A 20,810-nucleotide genomic window follows, 5' to 3' on the forward strand; every position below is an offset into this window, starting at 1 on the left:
ACCTCGTAGTCCTACACATTGTACATTTGGCTTGCAAAGTGAAGGTTGTTGTAGTATTTGTTAAGCACTAACTCTATGCAGAGCATTATACTAGGCAGTGGGAAAGAATACACTGGGTGTAATTAGACAGGATCCGTGTCCCTCGGAAGGCTCACCGGTAATAATAATTATTACTATAATAATAATAATGGCATTTGTTAAGCGCTTACTACCACGCTGCTTATGGTATTTGTTTAGCACTTAAAATATGCCAAGCATTATATCGGCTCCACCACTTGTCTGCTGTATGACCTTGGGCAAGCCACTTAACTTCTCTGTGCCTGTTACCTCATCTGTAAAATGGGGAGTAAGACTATGAGCCCCATGTGGGGCAACCTGATTGCCTTGTATCTATCCCAGTGATTAGAACAGTGCTTGACACATAGTAAGTGCTAAAAAAAATACCATAATTATTGTTACTATCTCAGTAAATACCACCAACTGATTGATCCTTAGCTTCTCACTGTTTTTCAACTCTCACATTCCATCAACTGCTAAATCCCTCCAATTCTTCCTTCAAAATATTTTCCAGATCTGCCCCTTCCTAGCCAAACAAGCAGCCACCATCCTAGATGAAGCGTTTATCATATCCCAGCCTGATGACCGTTTCAGTCCCCTCGCTAGCCTTCCAGCCTCTTCAATCCATACTCCCTGCTGTTCCCTAGATTAATTTTCTGACCATTTTTAGCATGGATCTTTCCCCTCCTTGGAACCCTCCAATGGCTGCTCATCTCTACCTGCACTGAGAAAAATCTTGCTACTGTTTGTTTCTGTGCTCTACACCAGTTCTCTCCAGCTGTATTCAACAGCTACTTTCCAGCTTGCAGACTTTGTTCTTCCCATGTTCACCTTGCAACTGTACTTCAAGCTCACCTTTCCTGCCTCCAGTAATTTACAATACTCCCCAGTTTTGGAACACTTGTTTCCTCAAATCCCACAGGCAATAGCCCACCCCATCTTCAAAACCCTCCTAAAATGCCACCTCCTTCGGAAGTTTTACTGGAATAATTCCAATACCTGAAGTTACAGCAGTCTCTCAGAAACACTTAGCACTTATTTATTTTAATCAGAGAGTGAGTATTGGTCTTTGGAGAAGTGCTTAGATTCTAGTTGGGAGGGTGTGATTTAGGGAGAAGAAAATTTAAATTGAAAAATCTCCTGGAGCTTTAGAAGATGGGAAGAGCTGTGCTCTAGGTTGAAAGGAGAGGGAGTCCAGGCAGGAAGAAGGTTGAAAGCAAATGATCAAATGTGAGAGAGTAAAGAACAAGGACAAGGGAGAAGGTGATATTGGGAGGACCAGAGACTGAGAGCTGGAAGAAGGAAGTCAATAATTAAGAGGGAGAAGGTAGTGGTGTGACTTAAAGGCAACAGTCAGGAATTTCTCCTTGAGGTGGAGAGGATTAGAATGTTTTTGAGGAATGGGAGTACATGGGCAGAATGCTGTTTTAGAAAGATGACCTGAGCAGCAAAGTGAGGAGAGGTTGGAGCAGGGAGACCAGTAAGGAGAAAGGATGCTCTTTCCAGCCAGAGATATGACAACTGCCCGGACCAAGATGGCAGCCAAATGGATGGATGGATGGATGGAAAGGAAATGATGGATCCAGAAAATCTTAATAGAGGAAAAATTGAACGATTGTAAGCTCATCCTTTGGGCTGTAAGCTCCTTGTGGGCAGAGAGCATATCTACCAACTCTGTTATATTGTAATACCAATAAACAATAATACCAATAAGCAAATACCATCATTACTCTCCCAAACCCTTAGTAATCAATCGTATTTATTGAGTGCTTACTGTGTGCAGAGCACTGTACTAAGTTCTTGGGAGAGTACAATATAGCAGATACATTCCCTGCCCATAACAAGTTTACAGTCTAAAGGGGGAGACAGACAATATAAATAAATTCCAGATATGTTCATAAGTGCTCTGGGGCTGGGAGTTATGGGGAGGAGGTGAATAAAGGGAGTAAATCAAGGCAATACAGAAGGGAGTGGAAGAAAAGGAAAAGAGGGTTTAGTCAGGGGAGACCTCGTGGAGAAGATGAGTTTCAATAAGTTTTGAAGCTGGGGGAAAGGGTGGTATTATGTCAGATATGAAGAGGGAGGGCTGAGTTGTAGTTGGAGAGTAGTGAGGTGAGGTAGGAGAGGCCAAGGTGAGTGTGTGTTTTAAAGCCGATGGAAAGAAGTTTCTGATTGATTCGGAGGTGGATGGGCAACCACTGGAGGTTCTTGAGAAGTGGGAAAACGTGAACCAAATGCTTCTGTAGAAAAATGATCCGGACAGAAGAGTCAAGTGTGGACTGGACTGGGGAGAGACAGGAGGCAGGGAGCTCAGCAGGGAGGCTGGTTGGCTGGTTATGGTATTTATTAAACAATTAGGATGAGTCATTCATTCATTCAATCGTATTTATTGAGCACTTACTGTGTGCACAGCACTGTACTAAGCACTTAAGTCAGACAGTGTCTTGTCTTATGCCGTTGAGTCATCTCCAACCCATAGCGACTCCTTGGACGCATGTCTTCCAGAACGCTCCATCTGCAATCGTTTTGGTAGTCTATCCATAGAGTTTGCTTGGTAAATATATGGAAGTGATTTACCACTGCCTTCATCTATGCAGTAAACTTCAGTTTCCGCCCTCGACTCTCTCCTATGCTGCTGCTGCCCAGGACAGCAGAGTTTTGACTTGTAGCAGATTGCCTTCCACTCGCTAGCCACTGCCCAAGCTAGGAATGGAATGGGTATGCCCATGCCTGACTTTCCCTCACCTAGCTGAGACTGGTAGAGTACTAGAAACTCTCCAGGTGCGATCCTGAGAGGGGCCAGACGGTGTGTCACACTATATGTAGTTGTCCTTCATATTTGAAGAAATTCCTCTGATGATGTCATTCGCCGTGTGTGAAACTGCTACAAGTGGTTGTGAGAGCTTAAATGCTAAGAAGGTGCCAAAGTCCTGAGATGATCACTGAGAGGGGTATGGCCTAAGGAGGAGGAAAAGGAATTGGAAAAGCCTCAGGAGGAGGGGAGACTTCAGGATGTTTTTGAAGATGGAAAAAGTTGTGATCAGGTGGATTTGAAGAGGAAAGCAGCACCAGGTGGGAAGAAGGCAGAGTTAAGGGGATGTATGTATAGAAAAAGAGAGGGAAGGTTGTTTTGTATCGAGTCCAGATATGTCATGAAGACCTGGGATAAATTGTTGAGGGGGAGTTGACAAAAATAATTCTTGTTTTGGTGGCGATTTAGTACCTAGTGACCGCCCTAAGAGATCTGACTGCTCTCTGTGAAGCTTATGAAATGGCTGGCGATATTGTAAAAATCTAGAAGATAAAGTCTTTCTGGAAAGTTAGAAGGTCAAAAAGAGAAAAACAATATAAGATCATTCCTGAGGCTCAAACTCTTTTCCCCATCTCAGGGTGGCCCACTTCATGGATTGTGGATATGGAACCCAGAAGCACCAGACACTAATTGTGTCAAGCCCTCAGCTCTGACACAATCTCTATTCCACATGGGACTCACAGCCTAAGGGGAAGGGAGAACCAGTCTTAATTCCTATTTTATGGATGAGGAAAATGAGGCCCAGAAAAGCTTAGTGCCATGTACTCAGCAGACAAGTGATGGAGTTGCGATAAGGACCCAGGACTACTGATTTAACATTTCTGCAAACAATGGGTATTCTTACCCAAACCCAATAATATCATAAAATAAATAGCGTAAATTATCCCAGGTATTGCGAATCTCATGCCCCCATATCAGCCCTAAAATCAGCATGTAGAATTTTCCTCTGAACAAAAGCATTAACGTAAAGGGTAGATAGTATGAGTTTTACAATGGAAAAAAATAATTTGCTTTTCCTATACCTTTTGAGAGAAAAAATAAGAAGCAGGTAACTATCGAGGCAAAACTATATTTTAAGCAATATTGTTATTAATCGAGAATAAGTGAACCCTTCTTTGAACTGCTGTCATAACATAATTGTAAGGTTGTCAATCTAGGACTCCTATCCGAACTGAATACACTTAATAAAATGACAACCTGCAGCAAATAGAAGGGCCAGGTTTCAGTGATTCTCCATCAAAACCTTTGGGGCAAGGAGTCTTGTTTGCAGCTCCAATTCAGAGTTGAAATAACAAGCCCTGAATACCACTGAAGAAATGGCTATGCACACAAGGGGAATGCTAAAGCTTCTCTGCTGAATGGAACTTTTAATCTAGGCATTATCTGGCCTCTGAAAGTCTGCAGCGGCCTTAACGCGAGAATTAATGGGCAAAGCCGGGACTCTAAGTTGGGCTATTTGCAGAAACAGTTTTAAAGATTTACTGATGGTTGACACATGCCATTTAAGCTTTCAAAGCCATCAATATGCCATTGAAAGAGATTTGAAGGGAAACCCTCCCACTATGGTAGAAGACTTTAAAAAATGTCTGTGATGGTCCGCCCCCAGATTCTGGGGGGTGTGGAATCGGGTTATTTTTACCCTAATTTACTCAGAATCTTTAGCTGGCTTTTTTCAGGGCACAAAACCCTCACTCTGGAAAAGAGGAGAGTAAGATTTCATTGAGGGCTATTTGTATACTGCAAAATGTTCTGACATACTTTTGTTCTTGTAGGAGTCCTGAAAAGAACCGTTTCTGGACTCAGATTTGGCTTTCTTTTCTGCTAATAGATTTTAATATGGAAGCTGGAAATAGTCCAGTTGGGTATTTGTTCTCCTAAATTAAAGTTTCTCCAAACAGGTTCCATTCACGGGTCTTATTCAGTTTTTTCCATGGGGAAAAAAAAATGAAAATTTAGACTATCTTCACAGGTTTGTGAACAAAAATTTGGGGAAAGAATCAACAAGTGTTAATGACATAGGTATTTATGAAAATGAGACCTGACTTTACACGAGAAAAAAATGCTTGATTCATTTCCAAAGTGTTTATGTTTGTTATTGAGAGTTGCAGACAAATGTCTTATTATTGATTTTCATGAGTAACACCTGATGAGGCAAACGATTATAGCCTCTTGGTTGGCCTAGCTCTTGAGTTGCTATTTAACAAGCACCTTATAGGCACAGAATATAGGGTGGAGGGTAGAAAGCGGAGAAGCGTGAAGAGCCCAATTATACAATGGGTTGGAAATGTTGTCATTTTGTCCAAGGTAGATACGACCTTGGAGTATTTCAAACTCATTCTCTTTGGAATAAATGAGAGAGAATTGTCCATGAGATAGTGGGGAATCTATTTTATAAGATCTGTCCTGAATCTGTTTTGTACAGACTTGAGTAAGACAACTTTCTTGACAAGTCACTCCTCATCTCCGGTGTCATTTCTGGCAGTCCAACCAATCACTACTGTCCCAACCATGGGTGGAAAGAGCTCTCTCCTGGTCTGAAGTTGCTAAATGGCGAACACTTGTGAGTTAATTCTGTTTAGAACTACCCAGTATTGACTGCTGAAGTAAATTAAACTGGAAAAATATCCATTAGCAAAACGTCAGTGAAAACCAACTGATCACCATACAGGTCTTCTCTTCATTCAGCTTTCTGATGCACGTGGACATCAGGTATTATACTGTTGCATGGAACAGGAAGGGTACAAAACTCTGCAGGATATGTTTAAAAAGGGATATACAAGGCTCCTAGGTTTCCTTGCAGAAAATATGTAAAGCATCCATGTAAATCTATATTCCCCTAAAAAGCACTCCAGCAGTGTTTTAATTTTGCTCTTATTCTGCAATTTCCACAAGTGGAAAAATAGTGTGTCAGAATTTCTAGAATACAAGTTGGGCTCCTAGGGACATTCTGCATCAAAAGCCATGCCTTTTATTCCCATTCTATATTGGTTTCTTCACCAATAAAGGGAGCAGCACTGAAAGGTGTAGAAATCTAGATATCCCTTTGTTTTCAGAGGCTAGTACATTCTGCTCAGTTTCCAGAATGCTAGGACTTGAACCAAGACTTGAATTTTAACTCCAACCCATCCACATGTTCAGCTTGAAGTCTCTTAAAGCCAGTCCTACTTTTGGAAGCACAGCAAAGAGAAGGTTGCCTCCCTGGGAAATCTATGGGTCATTCTCTAGTTTAAACAGCCATGTGGGGAAAGTCAGCAAGAACTGAGCTTTGAAAGATTTTCCCACAGCTCAGAGTCTCCCCTCAAAATGACTCATCCCTTCCCCCCAGGGGTTAGTTTGGATTTCCTAAACCAGCTATATGAATAGTTGATTCCAAGAGTTTTCCAACCCACTAGTAAAACACGGTGATATTTAAAGCTTGAAGCTAAAAAATTGGGGGTGAGTTGGGTTGGTGCGTTTTGGATTACGTGCCCTACGCATTACTTGTATTCTGGTTCTGGAGTAGAAAAATCAGTTTCGTAACTTTAAGCTGGAAAGGTTTTCCTTTTGATCATTTTACAAAACCACAAACAGGATGAAAACTATCGACACAAATGGGGCTGGTAAAGTGACCTGTACAATGCTTGAACTTGGAGGTTGAGGAAAAGGAGCTTCTTAGCTTAAAGTTACTCTAGAACTTTGATGTTGGCCATGTAAGATTAAGCACCCTAGGTTAACAGACCCAGAGTTTCCTTTGATGTTCTTTTCCAAGTAAAGAGGGAAGGCATTAGGAAATAAAGAATAAGTGCATCTGTCTTTTAATCTGTCTGCATTAGTGGTTTCATCTCCCATTATTAATTTCAGTGGGAAGTTACACAGTTCCTGCTGGCAGTCCCGAAATTAGACTCCAAATGTGTGAAAATCGTCAGGCAGCGTCCCTACAATAGACTTGAGATTTTTTCCAGTTATCGTCTCCAGCTAGGAAATACCACTGATTAAGCAAATAAATTGTTCAAGTTTAAGGGGCGGGTGTGAATACACCAGGAGTGATGAAGGCACACAGATAAGTTTGTGGCTTGCTAACATATGCAGCCCACGACACATGAAAGGCTTCTGGTCAGCCTTTGTTGCTTGGATTCCTCCCATTAGAACATTTTAACACCAAAGGTTTGTCGATTCCAAGTGCAGCTCACATGTGAAGGGGCTTAGGGGGATTGTTTTTCTTTTCTTAATGAAAATTTTAAAACAAACAAAGAATTGTGGTATTGGGACAGTGTGCGTCATGTACTTGAGCGGAAACAGGAGAAGGATGGTGGGGGAAATGTGAGCCCACCAGCAAATGTGTGGTGTTTGAATCATATGTGCCTGTTTTCCAGGAGATTGTTTTTACTTGACAGTATTATGGTAAAAAGCATCTCCGAAAGCATCCCTGTGGCTTCAAAAAAGCACGTATTTAAATCCGCCCACAGATGGAGTTTGGTGGAGGGAATTGGAATGTCTTCCCTTACTTCTCAAGGGAGCGATAGTTTACAAATGTCGACTTCACTAATAACAAGCTCTCTTACGTGAGAGAGGGACACCGTAGTCGTAGTGACCCTTCTGTGGTCAAACCTGCTTCCTGAAAGGCTGGAGTTTCCTAGGAAAAGTGGTGGGGCTGCCATCAGCAGGGTGGCTTGGTGGATAGAGCACAGGCCTGGGAATCAAAAGGATCTGGGTTCTAATCCCTGCTCCAGCACTTATCTGCTGTGTGACCTTGGACAAGTGTCACTTCACTTCTCTGGCCTCAGTTACCTCATCTGTAAAAATGGGGATTAAGACTATGATCCCCATGTGGGACAGGGGCTGTGTCAAACCTGATTGACTTGTATCTACTGCAGCGTTTAGAACAGTGCCTGGAACCCAATAAGTGTTTAAGAGAAGCAGCGTGACTCAGTGGAAAGAGCCTGGGCTTGGGAGTCAGAGGTCATGGGTTCAAATTCTAGCTCCGCCAATTGTCAGCTGTGTGACTTTGGACAAGTCACTTAACTTCTCAGTGCCTGTTACCGCATCTGTAAAATGAGGATGAAGACTGTGAGCCCCCCGAGGGACAACCTGATCACCTTGTAACCTCCCCAGTACTTAGAACAGTGTTTTGCACATAGTAAGCGCTTAATAAATGCCATTATTATTATTATTATTATTATTATTATCAGCATAAGGTCCAGGAAGGTTTTGGTAGGAAGGGAGTCCCAGCAAGGTGAATGATATGTCACAAGTATGGACCAGGGCTCTTCTTGCTTACAGGCTGCCCTAGAAGAGCAGAAAGGAAAAGTGTTGGAACTCTTAAATTCCTAGTGGAGAGAGAGAGCGTGTCTGTCCATCCGTCCTTTGAGTTCCAGGGTAAAATAAAACCATTGATGTCTATTCCCTTTCACTTTGGAGTGTTCCCTCCTGAGTGTCCATGACGCAGAGACTGAGATGCTTTCTCTCCCATGGGATAATCTAGCACAAAGGCTGCTGGGATTTCAGTCTTTGCTTTGTTCAGCAATATACTTTAGAGGGTTTGGTGGTACCCCCCGCACCATTTGAGGGTCTGCCGCCCAGCAAAGATCATTTTAGCAGCCCTTTGTTCCAGACTGAAGTCACAGTGTGACTCCAGACATTGGCGGTTATTGGTATTTTTCTCTAGGTGGGGCAGAAGGGTTCTGATGAAGATCTTGCCCCCAGTAGAGAAATTTTAGAAATGAGAGAAAAGGAATTTTAATGTTATCAACCCTGCCGCATGAAAGTTTCATTTCTTTTTACAGTCATCTTTACCTAGGTGTGCCCCAAAAGTTATCACTGTAATCAATCAATCAATCAATCAATCATATTTATTGAGCGCTTACTGTGTGCAGAGCACTGTACTAAGCGCTTGGGAAGTACAAGTTGGCTGCTTATAAAAATGAACTGGAGAGGATTATTCCCCCAAATTGATGTTCGCCATACAAATGACTGCTTGGGGTTTTTTTTTCCAGAACAGGAAAATGTTGATTTAATCAAGTAATAGGTTATTTATTGAGGGCTCACTGTATATAGTCAATCAATGATAGTTACTGATGGCTTACTATGTACTGAACACTGCTATAATGAGCGCTTGGGAGACTATATTACAACAGATTTGGTAGATATGAGCATAAGGAGCTTACAATCTACAGTACTGGCCAAATAGTGCTCTTATATGGCAGAGTATTTTGCCTTCCAGAATTCAATTAAATTCATTCAATCGTGTTTATTGAGCACTTACTGCATGTAGAGCACTGTACTAAGCACTTAAATCATTTCATCATCGGTGTTAAACTGAGCACTTACTGTGTAGAGGCAGAGGTACTAGGCATTTTAGGAGCATTAGAAGAGGAACACCCTGCTTCTGACCCTACTCATAATTAACATGAAAGAGCCATTTTTTTAAGTTTAAAACAAATCCAGTTGACAAACATTTTATCTGAAGGTCCAATCTGATGAATTGCTAAGATGCCCTCTTATTTTAGTTGTTTTTCAGCACTTAGAACAGGGCTTTGTACATAGTAAGCGCTTAACAAATACCATGATTATTATTTACAAATGATTACCTGAAATAAGTAGCCCTAAGCACTTGGTGTATGTGAATTCAGCTACTTAAATGTTTGACACATTAATGGACAAAATTCCTTCATTTTATTACCTAATTTCATCCAGTGACTTTTGATTTACAAAATGGCCTTTGGACAAATAACTGAAATTCCTTGACCACCTGACCGTAGTGGGCTACCTAAGCAAACCTTGCTTATCTCCACAAAACTCTTTACTCATATTAAGTATTATTTGATGATTCTGGTTAATTTCTGAGGACACACAATGTGTAAGGTACTCAATGACACTTTCTTCTAAGGTTACAGTGCAGTGTCTCTGGCCACAGCCAGGACAAGCTTACCATTATCTTTTTAGTATTTATTGGGTTCCCACTGTGGGCAGAGCACTATCAGCGCTTAGAACAGTGTTTTGCACATAGTAAGCGCTTAATAAATGCCGTCATTATTATTATAATCAATGGTATTTATTGAGTGCTTACTGTGTGCAGAGCACTGTATTAAGCTTTTGGGAGAGTACAGTACAACAGACCTGATAGACACATTCCCTGCTCACAACGAGCTTACAGTCTAGAGGGCAAGATACTATACTTGTACTCTCCTGTGCTCTTAGTCCAGTGGTTTGCACACAGTAAGCGCTCAATATTTACGATTGAATGAGGTGGGTAGGTAGATATAAAATAGTCAAGTCACAGTGTCTGTCCCACGTGGCACACAGTAAGCGCTCAATATTTACGATTGAATGAGATGGGTAGGGAGATATAAAATAGTCAAGTCACAGCGTCTGTGCCACATGGGGCACCCAGTCTAAGAAGGAGGAAGAAAAGGTGTTGAATCCCCATTTTACAGATGAGGACAATAAGGGACGTTTGTGGAGAATGACTATACAAGATACTTAGAATCAATCAATAGTTTTTAAATGCCTATTGTGTGCAGAGCACTTTGCTGAGCACTTGGGGAGTACAAGGTAGTGGATTAGATCCCTGCCTTTAAGGAGCCTACAAAACTGCAGGGGAGACAGAACTGAAATAACTGACAATTGGAAGAAGAAAAAGTGGATATGTATGCCAGCTTTGCTTAATTAGTAGCATATGTAAATATACACAGAAGTGTTTCTGGTGGTTGTGAGTACACAGGGAGCTGAAGGGGTATAGTTTGGGTGAAGAGAAGTTAATTGGGGGGCCTGCTGTGGTCAGGGAACACCTACCAACTAGCTTGTATTGTACTCTCCCAAGTGCTTAGTACAGTACTCTTGTACACAGTAAGTACTCAGTAAAGACCATTGATGATGATGGATGCAATAGAAGTCCACAGATGCCACTGATTCAGGTAGGGGTCTCCATCTTTGTTGCTACTGGGGGTGGGAAAGAAAGAAGAAGAAGAAAGAAGAAGACTTTTAGACTGTGAGCCCACTGTTGGGTAGGGACTGTCTCTATATGTTGCCAACTTGTACTTCCCAAGCGCTTATTACAGTGCTCTGCACACAGTAAGCGCTCAATAAATACGGTTGATGATGATGATGAAGAAGAAGGCAAGACTTCAGCCTTCATCTCCATTACCCAACCTCCCCTCTGCATCACCTATGCACTTGACTATGGACGGCTTCCTCCAATTCTACTGTACTGTACTTTCCCAAGTGCTTAGAGCAGTGCTCTCCCCACAAGAAGTGCTCAAAAATTCCACTGATGGATTGAGAGAAGGCTTGGGAGATAGGTAGGTAATCAAGGTAATAGGTTCTGTGCCACAAGGGGCTCCCAATCTATGGAGGAGAGACAAAATGCGTCAAATTCCACTTTACAGATGAGGGACATGCTGGGAGAATGAGCAACAGCAAGAATCCCTCACACTGCTGACACTGTAGAACTAGAGAAGCAACGGGGAAGAGTGGCCGTGGTGATGAGAGGAGCAGAGAATAGCCTGAAAAGATTAGGTCAAGGCTGAAAGGGATATGACTGAAATTTAAATGATCAACAGGAGTTAACGGTAAGATTGGAAAAATAATTGAAACAGAGATGGTAGCTTCAAAACAAACAGTCAGGCAGTGGCAGATTTATGGCATCTGTGACCACAAGAATTGCAAAGGTCAAAAATATCAGTCAGTTCAAGAAGGGTTTGGATGGATTCATGGTTTAGAGGTACATAATGGGCTGATTTGTAAAGGAAAAAGTTATGCCTGTTAGCTAAACTATCCCTAAAGTATTAAAGAAAGGTCACTTACCATCTCATCATCCTCCAAGCATCCTGTCACCACTGCCAGACACATATTATTAATTATGGTTTTATTATTATTGTGGTATTAAGCACTTTCTATGTGTCAAAACCTGTACTAAGCACTGGGGTAGTTATGAGCTGGATAATAATAATAATAATAATAATGACATTTGTTAAGCACTTACTATGTGCAAAGCACTGTTCTAAGCGCTGGGGGGATAGAAGGTGATCAGGTTGTCCCAAGTGGGGCTCACAGTTTTAATCTCCATTTTACAGATGAGGTAACTGAGGCCCAGAGAAGTTAAGTGACTTGCCCGAGGTCACACAGCAGACATGGCGGAGCCGGAATTAGAACCCATGACCTCTGACTCCTAAGCCCATGCTCTTTCCACTGAGCCACGCGAGCTGAAGAGGTTGGACCAGTCCCTGTCCCACATGGGCTCACAGTCTTAATCCCCATTTTGCAGATGAGGTAATTAAGGCACAGAGAAAGTAAATGAGTTGCCCAAGGTCTCACAGCAGACAAGAGGCTGTGAGCCGGTTTCTAGACTTTGAGCTCGTTGTTGGGTAGGGACCGTCTCTATATGTTGCGGATTTGTACTTCCCAAGCGCTTAGTATAGTGCTCTGCACACAGTAAGTGCTCAATAAATATGATTGAATGAATGAAAAAGGTGGAGCCAGGATTAGAAACCAGGTCTTCAATTCCCAGGCCTGTGCTCGATCCATTAGGCTAAGCTGCTGGGCAGCATGGATCTGGTCTCACCCAGCAATGACATCACATATGGTCTTATCTCACTTTCTGCTTTTCTTTTTTGTCCTACACTGGAAGGTATGCTAAAATAAGTATAAACACTTAATCTAAAAGCCTGAGATTTTAAAATTTTACCTTGTTCACTTGTTTCCCTAGGGTAGGGAATGTCTCTACCAAGTGGGTTGTACTGTAGTCTCCCAAGTGCTAAGTAGAGTGCTCTGCACATAGTAAGCACTCAGTAGATACCACTGATTTGAACTCATGGCAGCCTAGGATTGGGAGAAATAGATATTTAACCACCTAAAGTCACTGTTTCCCTCCCTGTGAGGAGTTTAAGGGTTTGGGTCAACTTGTTGCCAACTTGTACTTTCCAAGCACTTAGTACAGTGCTCTGCACACAGTAAGCGCTCAATAAATACAATTGATTGATTGATTGGGTCAAAATCAATCTGCCTCAAAGGAGGCTTTCCCCAGCTAAGCCCTCATCTCCCCCCCATTCCCTCTCACGTCTGCATCACCGTGGCAGTTGGATTTGTATCTTTTATTCCCCCCACCCTGAGCCCCTCAGCCCTTCTGTACAAATCTGCGATTTATTTCAATGTCTCTCTCCACCCCTAAACTTTAAACTCCTTGTGGGCAGGAGATGTGTCTTCCAAATCTGTTATATTGTACTCTCCCAAGTGCTTAGTACAGTGCTCTGCACAGACTAAGTGCTCAATAAATACAACTGATTGATTATTAACTGGGATTCTCTGGGAGCTGTCATACAGAAATCCAAGGCAGCAGGGTGGATTGATTCATGCCACCTGGGGCCCAAGAATTCCTGAAGATCTGTTGCTACTAGCACCAAAGGTGAAGAAAAGGAAGAGTAATAGATAATAATAAGACTAATGATGGCATTTAATAAGCGCTTACTATGTGCAAAGCACTGTTAGCGCTGGGGAGGTTGCAAAGTGATCAGGTTGTCCCACGGGGGGCTCACAGTCTTAATCCCCATTTTCCAGATGAGGTAACAGGCACAGAGAAGTTAAGTGTCTTGCCCAAAGTCACACAGCTGACAATTGGAGCCGGAATTTGAACCCATGACCTCTGACTCCAAAGCCCGTGCTCCTTCCACTGAGCCACACTGCTGCAGGGTTGGGTAGCTTGCTCCGTAGACCCCATGAGTTTTAGGACTGACCACTTGAAATGACCTAGATGGCCAATGAGGGCAAACCAGACCAGTTCCTTCGCTTCTTGAGAAAGGGGGTTGTCTGGTGGTTATCCCAAGGTCTACTGCCCAAAGGAGTCTGAGATGATATAGTTCCAGTCCTAACCCAAAACGTTGGGCAATCGACTGAGAAGCAGCGTGGCCTTAGTGGATAGAGCACGGTTCTTTGAGTCAGAGGACCTGGGTTCTAATCCTGGCTCCCTCACTTGTCTGCTGTGGGCCTCAGTTACCACCTCTGTAAAATGTGGATTAGACAGCGAGCCCCACGTGGGATGTGTACAGTGCCTGGCACAAAGTAAGCGCTTAACAAATAGCATATATATAAAAAATCGTGGTATTTATTAATTGCTTCCTGTGTGCAGAACATTATACTAAGTGCTTAGGAGAGTTCAATACAATTGAGTCGATCCCTGCCCTCAAACAGCTTACATTCTAGCGGAGGAGAACTCATTAAAAGAAATTACAGACAAGGAAACAGTGGAGTATACAGATAGGCACATAAGTGTTGTGAGGCTGGGGGTGAGATGAATATTGAAATGCCAAAGGTGCGTAGGTGATGCAGAAGGGAAGGCAAAGAGGGGGAGAAAGTGAGGGTTCAGGCGGGGAAGGCTTCTTGGAGAAAATATGATTTCAGTAGGGCTGTCGACTCTGAAGGAATGGGGAATTCCAGGCCAGAGGGAGGATGTGGGCATGGGGTCAGAGGCGAGATAGATGAAATAGAGATACAGTGAGTAAATTGGTGTTAGGGGGGCTGGATTGTCATAGGATAAGTGAGCAAGGTAAGGCGAGAGGAGGGAAGCTCGTTGGCTGACTGCCTTAAAACCAAGAACTAGACCAACCGAAAGCCACGGGGCTGGGGAGAGAGCTGGTTAGATCATGGGGGTCAGCTCCCTAATGATCTCTCCCCGTGAGGCAACATTCTGGATCTCTCTTCTTCAAGGATGCTCGAGAGACATGTTTAATGAATATTTTTGATGATAAAAAAGAAGTGTGGCCCAATGGCCTGAGAATCAGGAGATCTGGGTTCCGCTGTGTGACTTTAGGCAAGTCACAACTTCTCTGTGCCTCAGTATCCTCATTTGTAAAATTGGGGGTGACATACCTCCTTCTTAACCTGTGTGATCCATGTGGAACAGGAGTTGTGTCTGATAGAAAAGCAATGTGGCTCAATGGAAAGAGCACGGGCTTTGGAGGCAGAGGTCGTGGGTTCAAATCCCGGCTCCACCAATTGTCAGCTGTGTGACTTTGGGCAAGTCACTTCACTTCTCTGTGCCTCAGTTCCCTCATCTGTCAAATGGGGATTAAGACTGTGAGCCCCCCGTGGGACAACCTGATCACCGTGTAGCCTCCCCAGCGCTTAGAACAGTCCTCTCTGTATATATGTTTGTACGTATTTATTACTCTATTTAATTTGTACATATTTATTCTATTTATTTTATTTTGTTAATATGTTTTGTTTTGTTCTCTGTCTCCCCCTTCTAGACTGTGAGCCCGCTGTTGGGTAGGGACCATCTCTATATGTTGCCAACTTGTACTTCCCAATCGCTTAGTATAGTGCTCTGCACACAGTAAGCGCTCAATAAATACGATTGAATCAATGAATGAATGAATGCTTTGCACGTAGCACTTAATAAATGCCATCATTATTATTATCTGCTTATACTGTCTCTACCACAGCACTAAGGTGCTTAGCATATCAATCAATTAATTACTCTGTCTGTTAGCACTTACTGTCTGAATAGCACCGTACTAAGCACTTGGGAGTGTACAGTACAACAGAGTTGGGAAACATTTTCCCTGCCCACAATGAACTTACAGTCTAGGAGGAAACTGTTCTATACTGAACAATTCTTATAGTACTTAATTTGTCCGCAAAGCATTCAAGTCAGCGATGTTTTAGGATGAATTTTAAGGGAAAGCCCTAAAATATTCTCTATACAAGTTATTCAGTCATCATCTTGTAACATTTATTGCTGTATCCGATTCCCGTCAGTTTGGATAGTCTTTTAAGGGAAATACTTCAACCTTGGAAAATTATATCCGTACTGTATGTCTCAGAAAAAAATTTGCTCTCCACAAGTCTTCTCTCATTAACTTTCATTACATCACTTATGGAGACAGAATAAACAAATATTTATTTCAGTTTCGCAAATGAAGGAACTGAGGTTAATTGGTTGTTACATAGCAATTGGAAGTAATTGCAGTCTCCAACATTGGCCCTGAATGATTAGTGTGTCTTTACTCTGTAACTGAAAAATAATGTATAGGTCTGTTCAAAATAGGTTTTCAGTAGATACTCATGATCCTAACTTGGAACCTCTTGACTGGAGGGCAGATTCCCAGGTTCTCCTTGGCCACTTAATGGATGCTGGAACAAGACTAATAATAATAGTAGTAGTAATAATAATAATAATAACATTTAAGTACTTGCCAAATACTGCACTAAGCACTGGGATAGATTCAAGAAAATCCAGTTGAGCACAGCCCCTGTACCACATGGGGTTTACAGTCCAAGTAGGAAGAATAAGAGGAATTAAATTCCCATTTTACAGATGAGGAAACTGAGCCCAGAGAGATTACCACACAAAGGCACAGAGAAGCAGTGTGGCTCAGTAGACAGAACACGGGCTCGGGAGCCAGAGATCATGGGTTCAAATCCCTGCACCACCACTTGTCAGCTGTGTGACCTTGGGCAAGCCACTTAACTTCTCAGGGCCTCAGTTCCCTCATCTGTAAAATGGGGGTTAAGACTGTGATCCCCATGTGGGACAACCTGATTACTTTGTATCCCCCAAGCACTTAGAACAGTGCTTTGCTCATAGTAAGCACTTAAAAAATACCATCATTATTATTATTATTATTATCTGTAAAATGGACATTAAATACCTGTTCTCCCTCCCCTTTAAACTTTTAGTCCCATATGGGACTAATTTTACTTGTACATATCTATTCTATTTATTTTATTTTGTTAGTATATTTGGTTTTGTTCTCTGTCTCCCCCTTTTAGACTGTGAGCCCACTGTTGGGTAGGGACTGTCTCTGTATGTTGCCAACTTGTACTTCCCAAGCGCTTAGTACAGTGCTCTGCACACAGTAAGCGCTCAATAAATACAATTGATTGATTGATTGATATGGGACAGGTCTGTCTGATCTGATTTTTTTTTTCCAGTCTTTGCTATGTAGAAAACACTAAGCAAAAACCACAATTATTACTGTTTTTAGTGGTGGACCTCACAAGGCCTTTGAGGTTCCTTTCTAACCCCGATGTAGAGATAGTTAATTAATTGATGGTATTTACTGAGCACCTGCTGTGTGCAGAGTACTGTTCTATGTGGTTGGGATAGACCCAATCCCAGCTCTTTGTGGGAGCTAGACTCTGGAATCATTTAAATATAGTAGAAACAAGGAATAGTGTGTATGCGGATATCAGTGCTTAAATAGTAAGGTATGTGAATCAATATATACAGAAATGCCGCAGATATGTGGATAAGTACGGAGTTGGCCTAGAAGCTCTGCAGGGGCAGTTGTGGGATTTGCTTCCTCCAGGAGGCCTTCCCTGATTAATATATCATCTCTCCCTGGCTACTGCAGCACTAAGTCACCTAAGACACTCCACAGGACCACACCCAAAGCACTTTATATATTTTTAAACTCAGTTGCTTCCCCCTATCTGTAATTTTAGTGCCTGTCTCCCCCACCAGTTGAAAGCCCCTCCTATCTTACCTCACTGCTTTCCTAGTACAACCCAGCCTGCACACTTAGCTCCTCTATGACCTTACAACTGTACCTCAATCTTGATTATCTCACAGCTGACCCCTGGCCCATGTCCTCTTTCTGGCATGGAACTCCTTGTCCCATCATACCTGACAGACCACCGTTTTCCCTACCTTCAAAACCCTCCTACAATCACACCTCCTCCAAGAGGCCTTCCCCGACTAACCTCTATATTTACCCCCTCTGCCCTCCCCTCTGTGTCGACTGTGAACTCAGGTGTGTATCCTTTAAGCATCCTGATACATCAGCCCTACAATACTTATGTTAGTGTCACTATATTATTTCCCCTATCCCTAATCTACATAAATGGTCATCTCCCCTTGTAGATTGTAAACTCCTTTTGGGCAGGGAACATATCTACCAACTCTGTTTTATTGGGCTTTCCCAAGTACTTAGTACAGCATTCTGCATACAGTAAGGACTCAGAAAATAACATTGATTGATTGATTGAATGGATGATCCAATTAGGTAGTAAACCATTCATAAAAGAAGAAAAAATGTATTTTGAATTCTAAATAATTATTCTTAATGAATTCAAACCTGTTGTTAGATGGCCAAGTGACCATTCTTTCTGACAGGTAATGCTATTTTATATGATTAATCCGGCCGATGGATTTGAGTATACGGCTACCTGTGGGTCTACAAAGCAGAAGGTGAAGGGGGAGAAAACGGGGGGATTGTAGAATGGCGAATCCAGGATGGTCAACCAGTTCATTTGGGTTTGGGGATTATCTGTCTAGTTTAAACAAGGAAACCCTCGCCTTTGCCCAAATAATTCTACTTGTGTAGACCACACCTAGACAAACACCATGTTGGGATGGCTTTCCTTTTGCCTAAGCAGCATGTAAAGCACATCCTGGTGATGCTGTTGTGGAGACAGTAGAGAAAATAGCAAAAATAGAATAAAATCAAATAACAGGGAATTTGGCCTAAAACAAGAATTGATTGAGTTCTGCCCAGAGTGGCCAGTTGCTTCCTATGCCAGGAACTAGTGTGGAACCCCAGCAGGAAGTATGTTAGCGCTACATAGAAGGATCGCATTACACCCTTGTTTTATGGTTCATTTCACTTATTGAATGCAATCTGAGAACCTGCAAAAGGAGCATGGTAGGAGGGAAGAATGTGCTTTTTTTTTTTAGTGTGTTTCTTTGAATCAAAATATTTGTTTTTACAAGGTACTTAAGTCGCCTGCCCAGAGCAAATAAGTGCCACAGCAATAATGACCTTCCTTGTCATCTCGAAATGCGAATTAAAACCTAAAATGCCCATGCTTTCTACCTCGCCCAACCTACTGCATTTAGTCTCGCCCCTTCAATCTGAAGCGGTCAGAAACGTTTTGGCCCCTTGAGATGATCCTAAATGGCATAATGGTTGTCCACTGCTTTGGCAGGGATGAGGCCCGTAGGGTTTTGACAGGACGATTGCATGAAATGCAAAGCAGCAATTGACCGCAATGGTGCAGGAACTAATTCCTGCAAATGTATTACTTGAATATGTCTGGAATGAACAGCTGGGGCCTGTGGCATATGCTGATGAACACTCTGTTTTCCCCTACAGCGATCTCAGTATGAACAACATTACTGAGCTGCCCCCGAACACTTTGCGCAATCTGCATTTCCTGGAAGAGCTGTGAGTATCATTGTCTCAAATTATCATGGCACAAATTCCTGTGTTTGTCTCCCCTACTTACTGTGGGAACCAACTAGTACAATGGAGGGAAACCTGTCAGAACTAACACTTCTGGCCCAGGAGGAAACAGTTGACCGAACGAATTGCTTGTGAATCTGGAAATGAACTTATAAAACAGAGTTACCAGGAGGCTACAGCTTTTCTAAGGAAAATGAGCCAAACAAATTAAAAATGTAAAACCAGGGCTTTTTTTAAAGGGCTGGATAGCTTTTGGGAAACAGTTAAGCAGCGGGAGAGTAATGTTTGAAGACGGGTTCACCTTGATTAAAATAACCAGTCCGGCCATAATCAAAACCAAAAACAACTGCTCGGTTCAGTTTGATTCAAGGGCCGTTGAGTCCAGGCTTCACTGCAACAACTCTTCTTGTCTGAAACGCTTTTAATTACTGTTTCCCAACTTTTAAATTTAGCTACCCTTAAGGCTAACCATAAAATATGGAATCCCGCAAGTAATTTAGAGCTGCGTTAGTCCAGGTTTGCTTTTTAAAAAAATTATGCAGGCAGCAAAAATTAGCTAATGATTTGCAGAAGAATTTCGATTAAACTCGGTCATTCCATGCCAGAAGACGAATGACCTCACGTACACCAAAAAATCCGGATTTAAAAACAAAACAGAGACTCTTACAACCTCGAGTGATGGAGAGCTGGGTAGTGACATATGCAAGTCTTAGTGGGGAGAAGTGGGCTTCGACAGTGGTGGCAACCATTCATTCATTCAATCAATTGTATTTATTGAGCGCTTACTGTGTGCAGAGCACTGTACGATCATCTGACATTGGTTAAAGGAACTGTTCAGGCAGTCGATTTTGAATCTACTTCCTTTGAAAATCCTACTAAACTCAAGATCCAAATTTGAGGGTAATTTAAAGTGTTGTTTATGTATCCCAAAATTCACCATAGGCAGTGGAAAGAAATGGTACATTGTAACCATATAAATGCAGATTTTTAAGGCACTAACTCTATTGTAACATATTTTAGATTCTGTCACAAGGTCCGAACCCCTAATTCTCTCATTTAAATACTAATTTAAGACATATCTGCTTTAAGAAGTGCATGCAGGTGAGAGTCACATTTTCTGTTGTGTTTTGCAATCCATGGACACAGTTTCATTGTTTGCTAAAGTGGTGGGTTCCGGATTTTGCCATCACCTTTACATTTCCTCTTTACAGAAGATCATACAAGATCTTGATTTATCTAAGGGAAATCCAGGAGGAGCCAAGAGAACTGCCTTTCCAGCCCACATTTTGCCAGGCAGAGTTTCAGAAAATCTCTTTTCCTCTGTATAGGCCTTCCAAAGGGAGCCTATTTTTCTTTTTCATAAAAATAAACTTAGAGAATAAACTTACAATTAGTTTAGAATAGAATAAACGTTATGACTTGTTTCGGACCTCAGCCTTGGCTTAGACTTTTAACGGAATGGGATGAACTGATATCTGAGAAGCAGTGTGGCCTAGTGGAAAGAGTTTTGGTCTGGGAATCAGAGGGCCTGAGTGTTTATCATCATCAATCGTATTTATTGAGCGCTTACTGTGTGCAGAGCACTGTACTAAGCGCTTGGGAAGTACAAATTGGCAACATATAGAGACAGTCCCTACCCAACAGTGGGCTCACAGTCTAAAAGGGGGAGACAGAGAACAAAACCAAACATACTAACAAAATAAAATAAATAGAATAGATATGTACAAGTAAAATGCATAAATAAATAAATAGAGTAAAAAATATGTACAAACATATATACATAT

The 20,810-nt window shown here is 42.1% G+C and overlaps 1 protein-coding gene and 1 non-coding gene across 2 annotated transcripts in view; one reads left to right on the top strand and one right to left on the bottom strand.

Moving 5' to 3' along the window:
• Nucleotides 1-2,718: 2,718 nt before the first annotated feature.
• Nucleotides 2,719-2,856, bottom strand: LOC119937428. The gene has a single exon (XR_005454097.1). It is a non-coding gene; the product is annotated as a small nucleolar RNA SNORA7 (small nucleolar RNA).
• Nucleotides 2,857-17,964: 15,108 nt separating this feature from the next.
• Nucleotides 17,965-20,810, top strand: part of LGR5 (leucine rich repeat containing G protein-coupled receptor 5) — a 94,574-nt gene continuing 91,728 nt past the window's right edge. The window contains exons 1-2 of the mRNA XM_038756789.1: nucleotides 17,965-18,032; nucleotides 18,937-19,008. Coding sequence (XP_038612717.1) covers nucleotides 17,989-18,032; nucleotides 18,937-19,008 — 116 coding nt within the window. The 5' untranslated portion in view covers nucleotides 17,965-17,988. The remainder of the gene's footprint in view (nucleotides 18,033-18,936; nucleotides 19,009-20,810) is intronic.

The sequence above is a fragment of the Tachyglossus aculeatus genome, chromosome 14, assembly GCF_015852505.1.
Source record: "Tachyglossus aculeatus isolate mTacAcu1 chromosome 14, mTacAcu1.pri, whole genome shotgun sequence".
Lineage (NCBI taxonomy): Eukaryota > Metazoa > Chordata > Mammalia > Monotremata > Tachyglossidae > Tachyglossus > Tachyglossus aculeatus.